This window comes from Mustelus asterias, chromosome 9, assembly GCF_964213995.1.
Source record: "Mustelus asterias chromosome 9, sMusAst1.hap1.1, whole genome shotgun sequence".
Lineage (NCBI taxonomy): Eukaryota > Metazoa > Chordata > Chondrichthyes > Carcharhiniformes > Triakidae > Mustelus > Mustelus asterias.
In genome coordinates, this window is record NC_135809.1 from 106,205,009 (window position 1) to 106,220,163 (window position 15,155).

The following is a 15,155-nucleotide window of genomic DNA, read 5'->3' on the forward strand; positions in this document are numbered from 1 at the left end:
GCCTCTTGAATATATTCAATGTTTTGGTTTCTTTGGGAATGAATTCCACAGGCTCACCACTCTTTGGGTGAAGAAATGTCTCCTCATCTCCATCCTAAATGGTCTGCCCTATATCCTCAGACTGTGACCCCTGGTTCTAGACTCCCCCACCATTGGGAACATCCATCCTGCACCCACCCTGTCTATGCCAGCCACTAATATTTCTTTGAAATCTGAATGGTTTGAATTGACTGGAGAAAGAGCTTGATGCATGAATGCTTGCACACATGTGCCAAGCCCCCTTAATTGATATTTAGATCGAAACATATGAACAAGAGTAGGCCATTCAGCTCCTTGAACTTGTTCTGCCATTATGGCTGATCTGTAACTTAACTCTCCCCAGTTTTCTTCCATATCTTGTAAGTAAAGCTCTGTAAATCATGTTTTAATGGGCTTGAATTACATAATTAAACTGTTGCGTAATGAATTTCTAGCTATGCTAAAGGCTAATGATTCATGGTTCGAAATAAAATGCCAACCAGCACTGCCATTTTTTTAACTTAAAAAGCATTGTTTTACTGATGTTTGGGAATGCCAAATCATTAATGCATTGGAAACAATATAATAGAACCGAGAGAGAAATTATGGGCGGGATTCTCAGGCTGCGCTCGCCTGAAAACCAAAGATTCCTGCCCGACTTCAATGGACCTTTGTATGGTCCCAACCCCGCCGCCCACTAGAATTCCAGTGGCGGGTGGGATGGGACAATTCCAACCCGTATGTCCAACACATTTTCTGGGAGCTCCTGTACCTCAAGAGCTCAACTACACCATTGATGATGGCAAGAAGAAGGAGCGGGTGTGAGGGCCAGGAGTGTGAGGGGAAGATTATGTGTGCGAGGGGTGGGAGCAAGAGTGTGCATGAGGGGTGGGGGGGGGGGGGGAAGAGTGTGTGTGAGGGGTGGGCGGAACAGTGTGTGCGAGGGGTGGGGGAGAAGAGTGTGCATGAGGGGTGGGGGGGAAGAGTGTGTGAGGGGTGGGTGGAACAGTGTGTGCGAGGGGTGGGGGGGAAGAGTGTGTGTGAGGGGTGGGTGGAACAGTGTGTGCGAGGGGTGGGGGGAGAGTGTGTGCGAGGTGTGGGGGGGGGAGAATGTGTGCGAGGATTGAGGGAAAGAGTGTTTGTGAGGGATGGTGGGGAAGAGTGTGTGTGAGGGGTGGGGGGTGACAATGTGTCTGAGGGCTGGGGGGAGAGTGTGTATGAGGGTTGGGGGGGAAGAGTATGTGCGAGGGGTGGAGGGAGAGTGTGTGTGCGAGGGGTGAGGGGGAAGAGTGTGTGCGAGGGGTGGGGGGAAGAGTGTGTGTGAGGGGTGGGGGGAAGAGTGTGTGCGAGGGGTGGGGGAAAGAGTGTGTGCGAGGGGTGGGGGGGAAGAGTGTGTGCGAGGGGTGGGGGGGAAGAGTGTGTGCGAGGGGTGGGGGGAGAGTGTGTGCAAGGGGTGGGAGGGGAGAGTCTGTGCGAGGGATATCAGGGTAAAGAGAGTGTGTGCGAGGGTTGGGGGTGTTGGGAGGGTATTGATGATCCGGGGGATTAGGGTTGAAGGGGGGAGGGACTGTGGAGGGCCTCCTCTGGGATGGGGGCGCAGCTGGTGTGTGCCATCCTAAAACTTGCAGCCTGAGTATATTTAGTGATTTTGAGGATGCTGTGGCGGTTTGCAGCCTGTGTTGGCAGTAAATTAAAATGAGCGCCGAGTTAATCAGTATGTTATTGGCATGGGGCTACGGGACAGCTGTGGGTGTGGGGCCCATGAGGTGGGGGAAGGGTGTGATCAGAGTGAAGGAAGCGGGCCTGAGAGGCTGGGTGGATGAGACCCTGAAAGAGAAGGCAGCAGGGTGACCAGTCTTGTGGGATGGAGGTGGTGACGTGGGCGGAGGTGCAGGCATTTAAATTGATGGAGTGGCTGTCCAGGAGTCTTCAGTGTAAAAGCCTGACAGCAACCAAATCTTAGGGTGGTGCAGCCTGTCTAAGGGCAACAGACATGTAGGACTGGCTGCTTCCAGGACCGGAAGAGGATAATGGGTGAGTGGAGGGTGGGGATTTGAAGGTTGCTGGGTGGGACACCAACTGTGTCTGTGTGTGTATCTCCATTTCTCTTCTCTCCCATCCCTCTCGCAGCTTACCAAGAGATCTCATGATGGAGTCAGTGGAGCTGGCAATTCTACTCATTACAGCACTGGAGGGGGAGAGATTCCAGCAGCAATGAGTGACCACACACCGGAGCACCCAGCACAGGGGGCCGCAGGGCAGTCTCAAGGGCCGGAGGCAGCACAAGCCAAAAAGGATGCTCAAAGGGAAAGGAGGAGACCGAGGGCTTAGAGAACCCACGTGTCTTTCATGGAGCATCAGACAATATGCATCGTAGGAGATTCTGCCTCACCTGGGAGATAGTGCGGGACTCGGTGCCATGTGGAGTTGGAGGGCACCTGCTCCTTGTGGCCGTAAAGGGCACGGCAACCCTCAACCTCTCTGCCACGGTTTGTTCCAGGGCTCAATGGGTGATCTGGGTGGCATTTCGCAGTCATCCACCCATATCTGCATCCGCGAGGAGTCACAGATGCACTTCCTGTGGGGGTATCAGGCTTCATTAATTTGGATCTGTACCAGACTCATCAGGACAAGAAGACTGCAGCATTCGGCACCATCGTTGGTCTGGCACAGGTACAGGGGGCCATCGATGGCACTTGTGTTTCTATTCGCCCCTTGGCGAGGGGGCCCTGTTTATTAACAAGAAAGGATTCCACTCCCTTAATGTCCAGTTGGTCAGTGACCATCAGGTGAGGATCAAGCACTTTTATGCCTGTTGTCTAGGGAGTATGCATGATAACTTCATCCTTGAGCAATCTCAAATCCCTGTGATATTTGAGGGTCACCCCAGGCTGCAAGGATGCAGAGGTGGCTCATTAGGGACAAGGGTTACCTGTTAATATCTTGCCTGATGAAGCCTGTGTGGAGGCCTGAGACCAAAGCAGAGATAGGCCTGTTACAACAGGGCTCACAATGCCACCCAGACTGTGATAGAGCGGTGCATCGAGCTGCTGAAGATGTGCTTCAGCTGCCTCAAATGAAGAAGACCAGGAGGAGCGTAACGTCTCCTCTGATGAGGAGGAAGTCCAGGAGGGAGTGGAGGGAGAGGTGGAAGAGGAACCGGAGGAAGGAGACCAGGTAGGGGCGAGGGTTTGCATGGACATATGCAACCATCAGTGGAGAGAAGACGTAGAGTGAAAGCTACTCCTCCGGTCTCTCACTATTGAGGGATCTGAGTGAACAGGAAGAAGAAGACAACCTTTCAAACCAAATGGGCATAGATGGAAGTAGCCACAGGAGGCAGCAGCAGAAGACAGTGCACTAAGAGGATCCAGAGCCTCAGAAGGGTGGGATGGGTGAGTGGCATAATATTTCAGGTGCCAAGCCCAAACTCTGACTTTCCTCGTATTCTGCTAAGCTCCACTCTTTCCTCTCTCTCTTGGCACAATCTCACATCCCCATTTGAGCAACCAATACTCATGCACGCCCTCACCCTATTTCCCTCTCATGCCTCGCAGTGATCCTCCTCAAAAGGTGTCATTCCCACCTAACTACACAAGTCACTAGCTCTGCTTTCACTCCTTACAGGAACACTTAACTTAGGGAGAGCGAGAGACTCTGTAGTCGTCTTAGAGTGACAGGTACGCTGATGGTTACAGACATGCCTGCCTGCACCACTGAGAAGGAGGTCTTGTTCAAAGAAGCTTCAGATGTCTGAAATAACCTGCCTTGAAAGCCAGAGCACCTAAGGCACAGGCACTCAGACGTGTTGACAGAGGCGATCCTCTGGGTGCAGACCCTCCACTGGGAGTCCCGCCTCAGTGGAGCTGGATTTGTGTGCCCATCTCCTCTGCCCTGTCGAATGGTATGTGGCTCTGGGGAAAACAGTTGTTGCCATTGCTAGTGCTTGTCCTCCTTTTCCACATCAGTGATACAAGGTGCATAAACTGGTCCAATGTCGAGGTGAAGGGAAGGCACCTGAAGGTGAGGGAAGACAAGGCAGGTGAAGGGACTTGCACTAACCAACTGAAAGCACATTCTCAGACAAAGCGTTGTGAGCAGCAGCCTCTCACTTGGCCATGGCTGTGGCTCTTCAGTTTCACTGATCAAAGCCTCCCAGCCAGTCAGTTTCACTGACGGAGCACCCCTTGCTTTGTACTCACCTCAGTGACCCTGGTGAGTTGTTGACCGCTCAGAGAATAGGTTCACATTCTATTAAATGTTGAAACAAGAACTTAATTACCTCTTAGAATATTGAAATAACTTGTCGCCAGCTACATGGCAGTTTCCTGCTCAATCCAAACTTGCCTAGATGAAATCTGCAAGGAGGCGGGATGGTGTTGGGATCTTGAACTGATGGCACCTTTAGGGGATGTAATGCCCAGCAGGCACCCAAACCTGCCTCCCCTCATATGTCAAAACTCCACTCAACAACCCCCCTCCCCTGGCACCCAGTTCATTCTGAGTATTTGTAGCATTTTCCTTTTCTGTAGCATAACTATTAAATTAGAACTAGAAGTCAAGTCAGACGGCACTTTTTTACACCAAGAATAATAGGAACCGAGTACCTCCTACTCAGGGAAGCTGTCGATGATGGGTCAATTGAAATTTTCGAGATTGAGTTTGATAGTTATTTCTAGATGAAAAAGTATCTGGAGATGTGGAGCAAAGGCAGGTAATGGGACTGAGCTACATACAGATCAGCCCTGCTCTATTAGAATGGTAGAATAGGCTTGAAGGCTTAAAGATCTGTTTTGTTGCTTCTTTCTATCTTTGTGGATTTTGAGTGAATCTGATAATTTAGTACCAAATATTTAGGACTGTGTGAAACAGTCGTTTAACCCATTATTCTGGTTTAGATTTGAGGCAATGTCTAGAGGTGAAAGCCAAGGTGCCCAGTATTGTACAACCATCTGCGTGTTTTAATTTTCAAACTGCTAATGCACAGCACGGTGGCACAGTGGTTAACACTGCTGCCTCACAGCTCCAGGGACCTGGCTTCGATTCCCGGCTTGGGATACTGTCTGTGCGGAGTTTGCACGTTCTCCCCATGTCTGCATGGATTTCCTCCGGGTGCTCCAGTTTCCCCCCACAGTCCAAAGATGTGCGAGTTAGGTGCATTGGCCATGCTAAATTGCCCCTTAGTGTCCTGGGATGCGTAGATTAAAGGGATCATTGGGGTAAATATGGAGGGTTATGGGGATGGGGCCTTGGTGGGATTTTTGTTGGTGCAGACTCAATGGGCCGAATGGCCTCCTTCTGCACTGTAGTGTTTCTAATGACTATATTCCTTCAGGGGTTGATAGGAGCAGTGTGTGGGCTTGAACAAGAACATACTATTCTCTGCTGTGACTGATGAAAATAGGATTACTGATTATGGTTTAAAATATTTTTTTTGTGCCGATGCTCTTTCAGGTGGATGGTGTGCTGTGCTTGGCTGACCTCCTCACGAATGAAACAAACCCTGAAGCCACTCGTGCAGAAGCGGCGGCAGTGGTGTCACAGATTACATCTCCACATGTCACCGTCACACAGCATCTCAGCAGCTTCTTAGAGAATATGGAGGACATCGTAACTGCACTTATCAGTGAGTATGTCTCTATTAATGAGAAGCTAATCTGGAAGGAGAAAGCTGAACTCTCTCTGCTTTTCAGCAGGGGATAAAGGATTTCATCTGTCTACTTTTGTCTCCAACAAATATTAAGTGGGAAGAAATTTGAGTTAGAGGTCACCTGCTTTTCTTCACGTTTTCTGAGCGTTATCGAAGACTTAAAAAGTAAATCATTGGGTGGGATTTTCCCAAGACATGAAAATCCCGCTTGAGGTCAACGGACTTTTGCATGGTCCTGTCCTGCCCGCTATGATTCCCGTGCTGGACGGGATGGGAAAATTCCGCCCATAGAGTAAGACAGCGCAGAAAAGGCCCTTCAGCCCATTGAGTCTGCAACAACAATAACTGTCACTAAATGCATACTAATCCCATTTTCCTTCACTTGGCCCATATCCTTGAATGTTATGACATTTCAAGTGCTCATCCAATTGAGTGCTCTGCCAATGTTAAATAGGCATTCTTCACAAAACATCCACTGGATCTTAACATTTATCTGATTTTCACCAAAATCCTCAATGTTCGTGTTTAATGTATTTCAGATTGTCTCTGATTAGTAAGCGTGACAATGACTAAATATCTCAGTATTAAAACAATTGTGCAAACTGTGCAAAAATTGTGACTTTTACATTGATAATATATCGCTTGCTGTGTGAGAGCATTTAATGATGAGTACAATTGAATTCCTTTTCAACAATATATTGTGGATATGTTTACAAATAATAAAGTTTTACTTAGTTTCTTGAACATTAATGTAAATGTAGAAGATGTTTTAATGAATCTCATGACAGCGTGTGAATTGTATCTACTTCCCCTCATAAATGTTCATTGGCCATAAAAAATTCCTTAGGCAGGAGTTTGGTATCTGTTCACAGGCTGTCCCAGCTCTAAATAATACAGCTTGCACCATTCACTTAGAATATGGGGGACATAGTAACTGCATAATACAGCTTGCTCCATTCACTTAGAGCACCATTTAGAACAGTTAATGGTGGGACTTGGCAATAGGACAAACATAAATACCTTCTGAGGTTTGCTGAAAGTATTGTGGAATGTGTTAGTGAGCAGTTATTGTCCAAAATAACCATAAATGGTGACTGGATGATGACATTACTGTGGACAGGGCAAATTCAATCCTCATCAATGATCTAAAGATAATCAAAGGCCTTTTAACCCATATATTCTTTAACGTGTATGTGTGTAACCTATGACTGCATGGGGGCTCAATGCTCGATGTCCCTGTTTATTACTTTTCTCAAGTTATAACTTTTCTCGTTCTTTGACTCAAGAAAACCTTTTTTGGTTGGCTCCTTGTTCCTTACAGCTTAAATACTTAAATACATTCTGATCTGGAAAAGGCATATCCTTGTGAAAAAGAAATGTAAACCTTTGTTGTGGTTGATTGAGGAGGTTAAATAAAGGGGAGTCTAGGTCATAACATTGTACACTGTCACATGGTATCCCATAGCACAACTACATCCACTTTTCAAACTTCCTTCCATTTCACTTTCATCTTGAAGAGATCATGACAAATCCTTCAATAGGAATGTGCCAATAGTCATCATCTGAGTATAGCCGCACAGTCTCGTTGAATTCTCCCTTTCAAACATTACTTCAATCTCTATGAGTGACAAGATATAAGATAAGTGCAAGATGTATGTAGTAATAAAAAATGGTTTCCTATTTGAAATATTTGGCACCTTTATCAGAAGTCTTTTTGTTTGAGGTGTGGGCTCATAAGTTCTGCATCTGATGGCTGTCTTTGGCAGTCTTTGCCTTAGTCTCCGCTGGGGAGAGGACACATTCTGACTCGTTACTCACAGCTCTGGTTCATCTGACTTGCATGATTCTGCCAGCTCTCGGCTAGCTCCTGGGAGACAGGAAGCAACATTCATGGATGGCAAGCTTTCCGGGAAGGAGGATGTGATTTGTGGGCAGTAGAGTTGAAGAGTTAAGAATGAGGAAGACTGGCCAGAAACGTGTACTGGCTGTATGCCATTGTAAGATGTCTGCTCTGTTTCTCCTCCAACAGAGACTGAGCTTCAGTTCATACCCTCCATGTCCTTTTCCCTGTGGATGATATATATCTTCAGAGAAGATGGCAGAAGATGTGATGGATTTGTCATGACCTTTTTAAGGTAGTGAAGTGGTAAAAGGGCCTGCAATAATGGATCTGCAGCATTTTGGTTTTACACTTGAAAAAGAACCTGATGTGCTGGGAATGTGTGGTTACACCATGGTGAGATTCTACATGTTGAGATATACCTAGGCATTGGCAATTCTCCATTTATATTGATGGGGCTACGCATGCCCTTGGCTTACGACAGTGGGTGGGTTAGGGTTGCGCAGTGGGTTGAAGGGGGTATGGGAGAGAGGTTAGCAGTCTGCATTATCTGCCAACATCTCCTGTGATGTGGTAAGTAAATGAAGGTTAAGCTTGTAGTTGCCAAATGTGCGATACGTGCCAAGAGTAATAGGGAGGTGATGAAAAGTTAGAGATAATTAGTTGTCAGTTTGTCTGTGGGGAGGGAGGCGTACTGACATTCTGTACTATATAGTGTGCCTTGGATCTTCTTTGCCTGGCCTGGTCAAACTATTGGATTTCTACATAGCTGTGTAGTCCTGAGTGTTACAGAGATTACATCACCTGCCTAGCCCATCTCTCCAGTGGCAACGCTGGCATTCCTGGAAAGCTTGCTGCTTAATGCATCTTGGAGCCTGTCCTTCTGGTCTTTCACCTCTTCTAGAACTTGTAGGTCTTCAGAAAAATGCAGAGCCTTTTGGTGACATGTTGTCCTGACATGGTAACCTTTGAGTACATCATGGCCTCCGACAACTCATGGTCCTGGCAAAAAACACTTGAGGCGAAGGTGAGAGATGCCCTCAATAGATGAATGCCATTGGGCTGAAGAAAAAATCTTTGCAGCCTCCACTTGTTGTTTCAAATGCTCTGATGAAGACTACCACATTTACAAAGGCTGCTACATTGCTGCATTGAAATTTCGTGGGATCCTACACTGCTCACAATACCTTTACAACTTTATTACTCCAGAACTCACTTTATTTACAAAAGAACTACCCAGGAAAGCTTCATGCTATTTTCCCTCTTATGAATGGCACTATAACAGCGTTATGACATTGAAGACATTTAGAAAGGTGTCAGGTAGCAAAGTATTTCTCTGACTAGTTCAGTTATTTGAGAAAGATCACTTTAGCCACAAGTGCCCTGGAGATTTGAAATTGTTAAGCAGAAGATTGCGTGTTCAAATCTTGAACTCCACACATTATCCTGTTATGCTAATGACCAGATGGAGTGTCCCATTTGTAGACAGTCTTTGTGAGATTTTTTTGTCAGTGGTCAACTTTGTAAGACTGAGATTGTCGACCACATTTTAAAAAATTTATGTGTATAGAATAGGAAGGGGAAGAGAAGGGTAGAGATAGTTGATCCATTTGTCTGGGTGCTTTGGAACAAGTTAATATTCAAAGCATTATGAAACTATATTCTGAACATATGTTTGGTTTCTTTGCTTATTTGGAAGAAACATATGCTTTGGCAAAAGCCCAGTTCTAAAGATAATTTCAATTACAAACATGTTTGTTGAAGAGGGCTGGCGAAAGTGGGACTCACATGCAGCTTGAAAATTGAACTAGTCAGATAAATTCTTTACTTTGCCACCTGACATCTTCCTAAGGGGAAAAAAAAACATACATCTCCCAATTGGATGGGGATTTTGAGGTGCCAATGGATAGAATTGATAAGCTTGAAACTACATTGAGGGGGGATAAATTAGGCTTCAGAAGTGTGCTTACATCTGCTTCAAATAAAAATGTTAATGCTATTCTGTCCTCAGTAGAATAGGCCCCATGAAAGGCATAAGGGAGGTCTGTACTGCAGAGGTCACAAGCCAGAAGGTTCTTTATCACATATCTTGCTGGCATGTGTGAAGGTGTATGACTCGGGGGAGTTTTAAAAGCGTTTTATCTTTCTAGTTTGTTGATCAGTGTTAACCCAATCCACCCTCATTTTACAAGTCTTGTGAGCTAGAGATAGTGCACAGCTCAAACTGTGGCATCAAAATTATTATTTCCTGATTGCAAAGAGAGATATGTCATTTGGGAAAATTCATACCAAGACCACGTTCGGTAGCTAAATCAGTTATTATGTTGCCATATGGTCTGCACTTCTGAATAATGATGACTTTGAAAAAAAATTACCAACGTTGGCTTTCCAAGGAAAATATTTTGAATTTAAAAATTCTCATCCTTGTTTTCAAATCCCTCCGTTGCCTCACCCCTCCCTGTCTCTATAATTTCATACAACCTCACAACCCTCCAAACTACCTGCGCTCCTCAAATTCTGAGCTGTTGCAAATCCCTGATTCTAATTGCTCCACCGTGGGCAGCCTTGTCTTCATAGCAGGAAGAACAAAAGGGCAGAGTTTTACTTGCAGAATTCTGAGGTCCAGAGGGATCTATAATAAAGACAAAATCCTGCAGATGCTGGAATCTGAGTATGCTGGAGAAACTCGGCAGGTCTGACAGCGTCTGTGGAGCGAGAATAGAGCCAACGTCTTGAGTCTGGATGACCCTTTGTCAGAAGGGTCTCAGAGAGATCCAGGTGTTCTAATAATGAGTCACAAAAAGTTCATATGCAGGTACAGCAAGTAATTAAGAATGAAGTTATCCTTTATTCTGAGAGAACGTGAATATAAGGGTAATACAGTTATACAGGGCATTGGTGGGACCAAATTTTGAATGTTGTATTTTAAGGAAGGACATAACTGTTGTGGCAGTTCAGGGGACCTTTGCTAGATTGATAACTAGAATCAATGATTGTCTTATGGGTAAATGTTAGACAGACTGGGCTTGTTACCACTGGAGTTTAGAAAAATGAGGGGTGACTTGATTGAAATATATAAGATGCTGAATGGTCTTGACAAGGTGGATGTGCAAAGGATGTTTCCTCTTGTAGGGGAGTCCAGAACTTGCGGTGGTGGGGTGGGGGGGGGGATTGCTTTAGAATTAAGGGTCAACCTTTAGGATGGAGATGAGGAGAAGCATTTTCTCTGAGGGTTGTTTGACTTTGAAGCTCTCTGCTTCAGAAGATGGTGGAGGCAGGGTCACTGAATGTTTTAAGGCAGAGGGAGATAGATTCTTGTTAGGCAAGGGCATCAAAGGTTATCAGGGTAGATGGGAATGTGGAATTTGAAACACAAACAGATCATGGTATTGAATGGCAGAGCAGGCTTGAGGAGCCGAATGGCCCACTTCCCAATTCATATGTTGATAACTGCCAAGGTCCTAAACCCTAGAATTTTAATCCTAATCTTCTCCACCTTCTTTTCTGTCCTCCTTCATGATGCTTCTTAAAATCTACCTCCTTGACCAAGCTTTGATCATCAGCTCGAATATATCTTTATGCAATTCCACATCAAAGTTTGTTTAATAACGCTCTTGTGAAACACCTTGGGACATTTTACTAGTTTTAAGTGCTTTAGAAACAGATGTTGATTGTTTTGCTGTAGCTACAATTTACCTATATAATGTGCATGATCAAAAGACATCCTTGGATGCCAAGATTTCAAAACATCTACAAGTAGCATGCTGAATTTTTCTCCTTTTATCAGGTTAACAGCAGTTGGAATACTATCTGAATATGCTACATATTCCTGCAAATGGAACCTTCTGTTAATCTAATGAAATTTTCTTCCATTTGTTCTCTGGATGAAAAAGAAAATAAACATTAAGATAAATAATAAAAAATGTGCTTATGACGAAGGAATTAAGTGAATTAAGTGAATTTTTAAGGAGATTTTTTAAAGTACTCAGCAAAAATATATTCCGGTGATAAAGAAGGACTGTAAGAAAAAGGATAACCGGACGTGGATGACGAAGGAAATAAAGGAGAGTATTAAAATAAAATCAGATGCGTACAGAGTGGCCAAAAATAGTGGAGAATTCGTGGATTGGGAAAGCTTTAAAGAAAAACAAAGAACGACAAAGAAAGCGATTAAGAAAGGAAAGATAGATTATGAAACTAAACTAGCTCAAAATATAAAAAATGATAGTAAAAGTTTTTACAAGTATGTAAAAAGGAATAGAGTGGCTAGAGTGAATGTTGGACCCTTGGAAGATGAGAGGGGGGATTTAATAGTGGAAAACGAGGAAATGGCTGAGACTTTAAATAAGTTCTTTGTGTCGGTCTTCACGGTGGAAGACACAAATAGTTTGCCGAATATTAGAGATCGAGAGTTGGTGGGAGGGGAGGTCCTTAATACAATTACTGTTACTAAGGAGGTGGTGCTTGGTAGACTAATAGGACTGAAGGTAGACAAGTCCCCGGGCCCGGATGGAATGCATCCCAGGGTACTGAAAGAAATGGCTGAGGTAATAGCAGATGCGTTAGTAGTAATTTATCAAAATTCGCTGGACTCTGGGGTAGTGCCGGCTGACTGGAAAACAGCTACTGTTACGCCGCTGTTTAAAAAAGGAAGTAGACAAAAGGCGGGTAACTACAGGCCGGTTAGCTTAACGTCCGTAGTTGGGAAGATGCTAGAGTCCATTATTAAAGAGGAAATAACAGAGCTCCTGAATAAGAATGGTTCGATCAAGCAGACGCAGCATGGATTCATGAAGGGAAAGTCGTGTTTGACGAATCTACTGGACTTTTATGAAGATGTCACCAGTGCGGTTGACAGAGGGGAACCGGTGGATGTGGTGTTTTTAGATTTCCAGAAGGCGTTCGATAAGGTGCCTCACAAAAGGTTGCTGCAGACGATTGGGGTACAAGGAGTTAGGGGTAAGGTGTTGGCGTGGATTGGGGATTGGCTATCTAACAGGAAGCAGACAGTTGGGATAAATGGGTGCTTTTCTCGTTGGCAGTTGGTGACCAGTGGCGTGCCGCAGGGATCGGTGCTGGGGCCTCAATTGTTTACCATTTACATAGATGATCTGGAGGAGGGGACTGAATCTAGGGTATTCAAGTTTGCTGATGACACGAAGGTGAGTGGGAAAGCGAATTGCGTGGAGGACGCGGAAAGTCTGCAGAGAGATTTGGATAGGCTGAGCGAGTGGGCGAGGATCTGGCAGATGGAATATAACGTTAGCAAATGTGAGGTTATCCACTTTGGAAGAAATAATAGTAAATTGGAATATTATTTAAATGGAGCAAAATTACATCGTGCGACTGTGCAGAGGGACCTGGGGGTCCTTGTGCACGAATCGCAAAAACTCAGTCTGCAGGTGCAGCAGGTGATCAAGAAGGCGAATGGAATGTTGGCCTTTATCGCGAGGGGGTTAGAATATAAAAACAGGGAGGTCTTGCTGCAACTGTACAAGGCACTGGTGAGGCCGTAACTGGAGTACTGTGTGCAGTTTTGGTCCCCTTATTTTCGAAAGGATATATTGGCCTTGGAGGGAGTGCAGAGAAGGTTCACCAGGTTGATACCGGAGATGAGAGATGTAGCTTATGAGGAGAGATTAAACAGATTGGGTCTGTACTCGTTGGAGTTTAGAAGGATGAGGGGTGATCTTATAGAGACATATAAGATAATGAAGGGGCTGGATAGGGTAGAGGTGGAGAGATTCTTTCCACTTAGAAGGGAAACCAGAACTAGAGGGCACAGCCTCAAAATAAGGGGGGGCCGGTTCAGAACAGAGTTGAGGGGGAACTTCTTCTCTCAGAGGGTAGTGAATCTCTGGAATTCTCTGTCCATTGAAGTGGTGGAAGCTTCCTCGTTGAATATGTTTAAATCACGGGTAGATAGTTTTCTGATCGATAAGGGAATTAGGGGATATGGGGAGCAGGCGGGTAAGTGGAACTGATTCGCTTCAGATCAGCCATGATCTTGTTGAATGGCGGGGCAGGCTTGAAGGGCCAGATGGCCTATTCCTGCTCCTATTTCTTATGTTCTTATGTTCTTATGAATACTTTGCATCTGTCTTTACCAAGGAGATAGATGTTATCAAGAGGAGGAAACTCTGTCACTAGAAGGGTTTCAAATTGATAATGAAAAAGCACTGAATAGATTGTTGGGACTTAAAGTTGATAAGGCACTGGGACCAGATGAATTGCATCCAAAGATATTGATGGAGTGAAAGCGGAAATAATCTTTTATTCTTCCCCAGACTCGGGAAGTGCCAGAGGACTGGAGAATTGCAAACAATGATCTGTTGTTCAAGTTGTAAGGAAAAACCCAACATTTACAAACCAGTCAGTTTAACTTCAGTGGTGGGGAAGCTTCTAGAAACAATTATTGAGGATAAAATTAGTAGTCACAAGGAAAAATGTGAGTTGATCAGGAAGAGCCAGCATAGATTTCTAAAGGGAAAATCACGTTTAATTAACTTGCTAGAGTCTTAGAAACATAGAAAAACTACAGCACAAACAGGCCCTTCAGCCCACAAGTTGTGCCGAACACATCTCTACCTTCTAGACCTACCTATAACCCTCCATCCTATTACGCTCCATGTACTCATCCAGGAGTCTCTTAAAATACCCTATTGAGTTTGCCTCCACCACCACTGACAGCAGCCGATTCCACTCGCCCACCACCCTCTGTGTGAAAAACTTACCCCTAACATCTCTCCTGTACCTACCCCCCAGCACCCTAAACCTGTGTCTCCTCGTAGCAGACATTTCCACCCTGGGAAAAAGCCTCTGAGAGTCCACCCGATCTATGCCTCTCAACATCTTATACACCTCTATTAGGTCTCCTCTCATCCTTCGTCTCTCCAAGGAGAAAAGACCGAGCTCCCTCAGCCTATCCTCATAAGGCATGCCACTCAATCCAGGCAACATCCTTGTAAATCTCCTCTGCACCCTTTCAATCTTTTCCACATCCTTCCTGTAGTGAGGCGACCAGAACTGAGCACAGTACTCCAAGTGGGGTCTGACGAGGGTCTTATATAGCTTCTGAAGAGGTAACAGAAAGGGCCGATGAGGCCGATATGGCGTATATGGATTTTCAAAAGGTATTTGATACAGTGCCACTCTTAGACTTATGAGAAAAGTTATAGCAACATGGATACAAAAGTAGCAACATGGATACAAAACCGACTCGGTAACAGGAGAGCGACATGATCAATGCATACTTCTTGGGGTGAAGGAATGTTTGCAATGGGGTCTGTATCAGGACCGTTGCTTGTCCTGATATGTATTAGTGATCTGGATCTTGGTGTGCAGGGGGCAGTTTCAAAGTCTGTGGATAACCCAAAACTGGGAAACATTGTGAAGAGGACAGTGTAAAACTTCAAAATGACAGGCAAGTTGGTGAAGTGGGCAGATAGGTGGCAAATGAAGTTCGATGCGGCAAAGTATGAGGTGATGCATTTTGGTAGGAGAACCATGGACAGGCAACAAAAAATGAAAGGTACGGAGGAATAACTGCAGACACTCAAGCACCTTCTTTACTCAAAACCACTCTGACAATTCAGATTGGTTGTCACCAATGCTACATTGTTTTCATTGACTCTTCTTTTAAAGGTT

General features: G+C 45.0%; 1 protein-coding gene across 1 annotated transcript in view; it reads left to right on the forward strand.

Moving 5' to 3' along the window:
* Positions 1-15,155, forward strand: part of insc (INSC spindle orientation adaptor protein) — a 208,831-nt gene that overhangs the window by 141,403 nt on the left and 52,273 nt on the right. Inside the window, exon 6 of the mRNA XM_078221282.1 lies at positions 5,473-5,644. Coding sequence (XP_078077408.1) covers positions 5,473-5,644 — 172 coding nt within the window. The remainder of the gene's footprint in view (positions 1-5,472; positions 5,645-15,155) is intronic.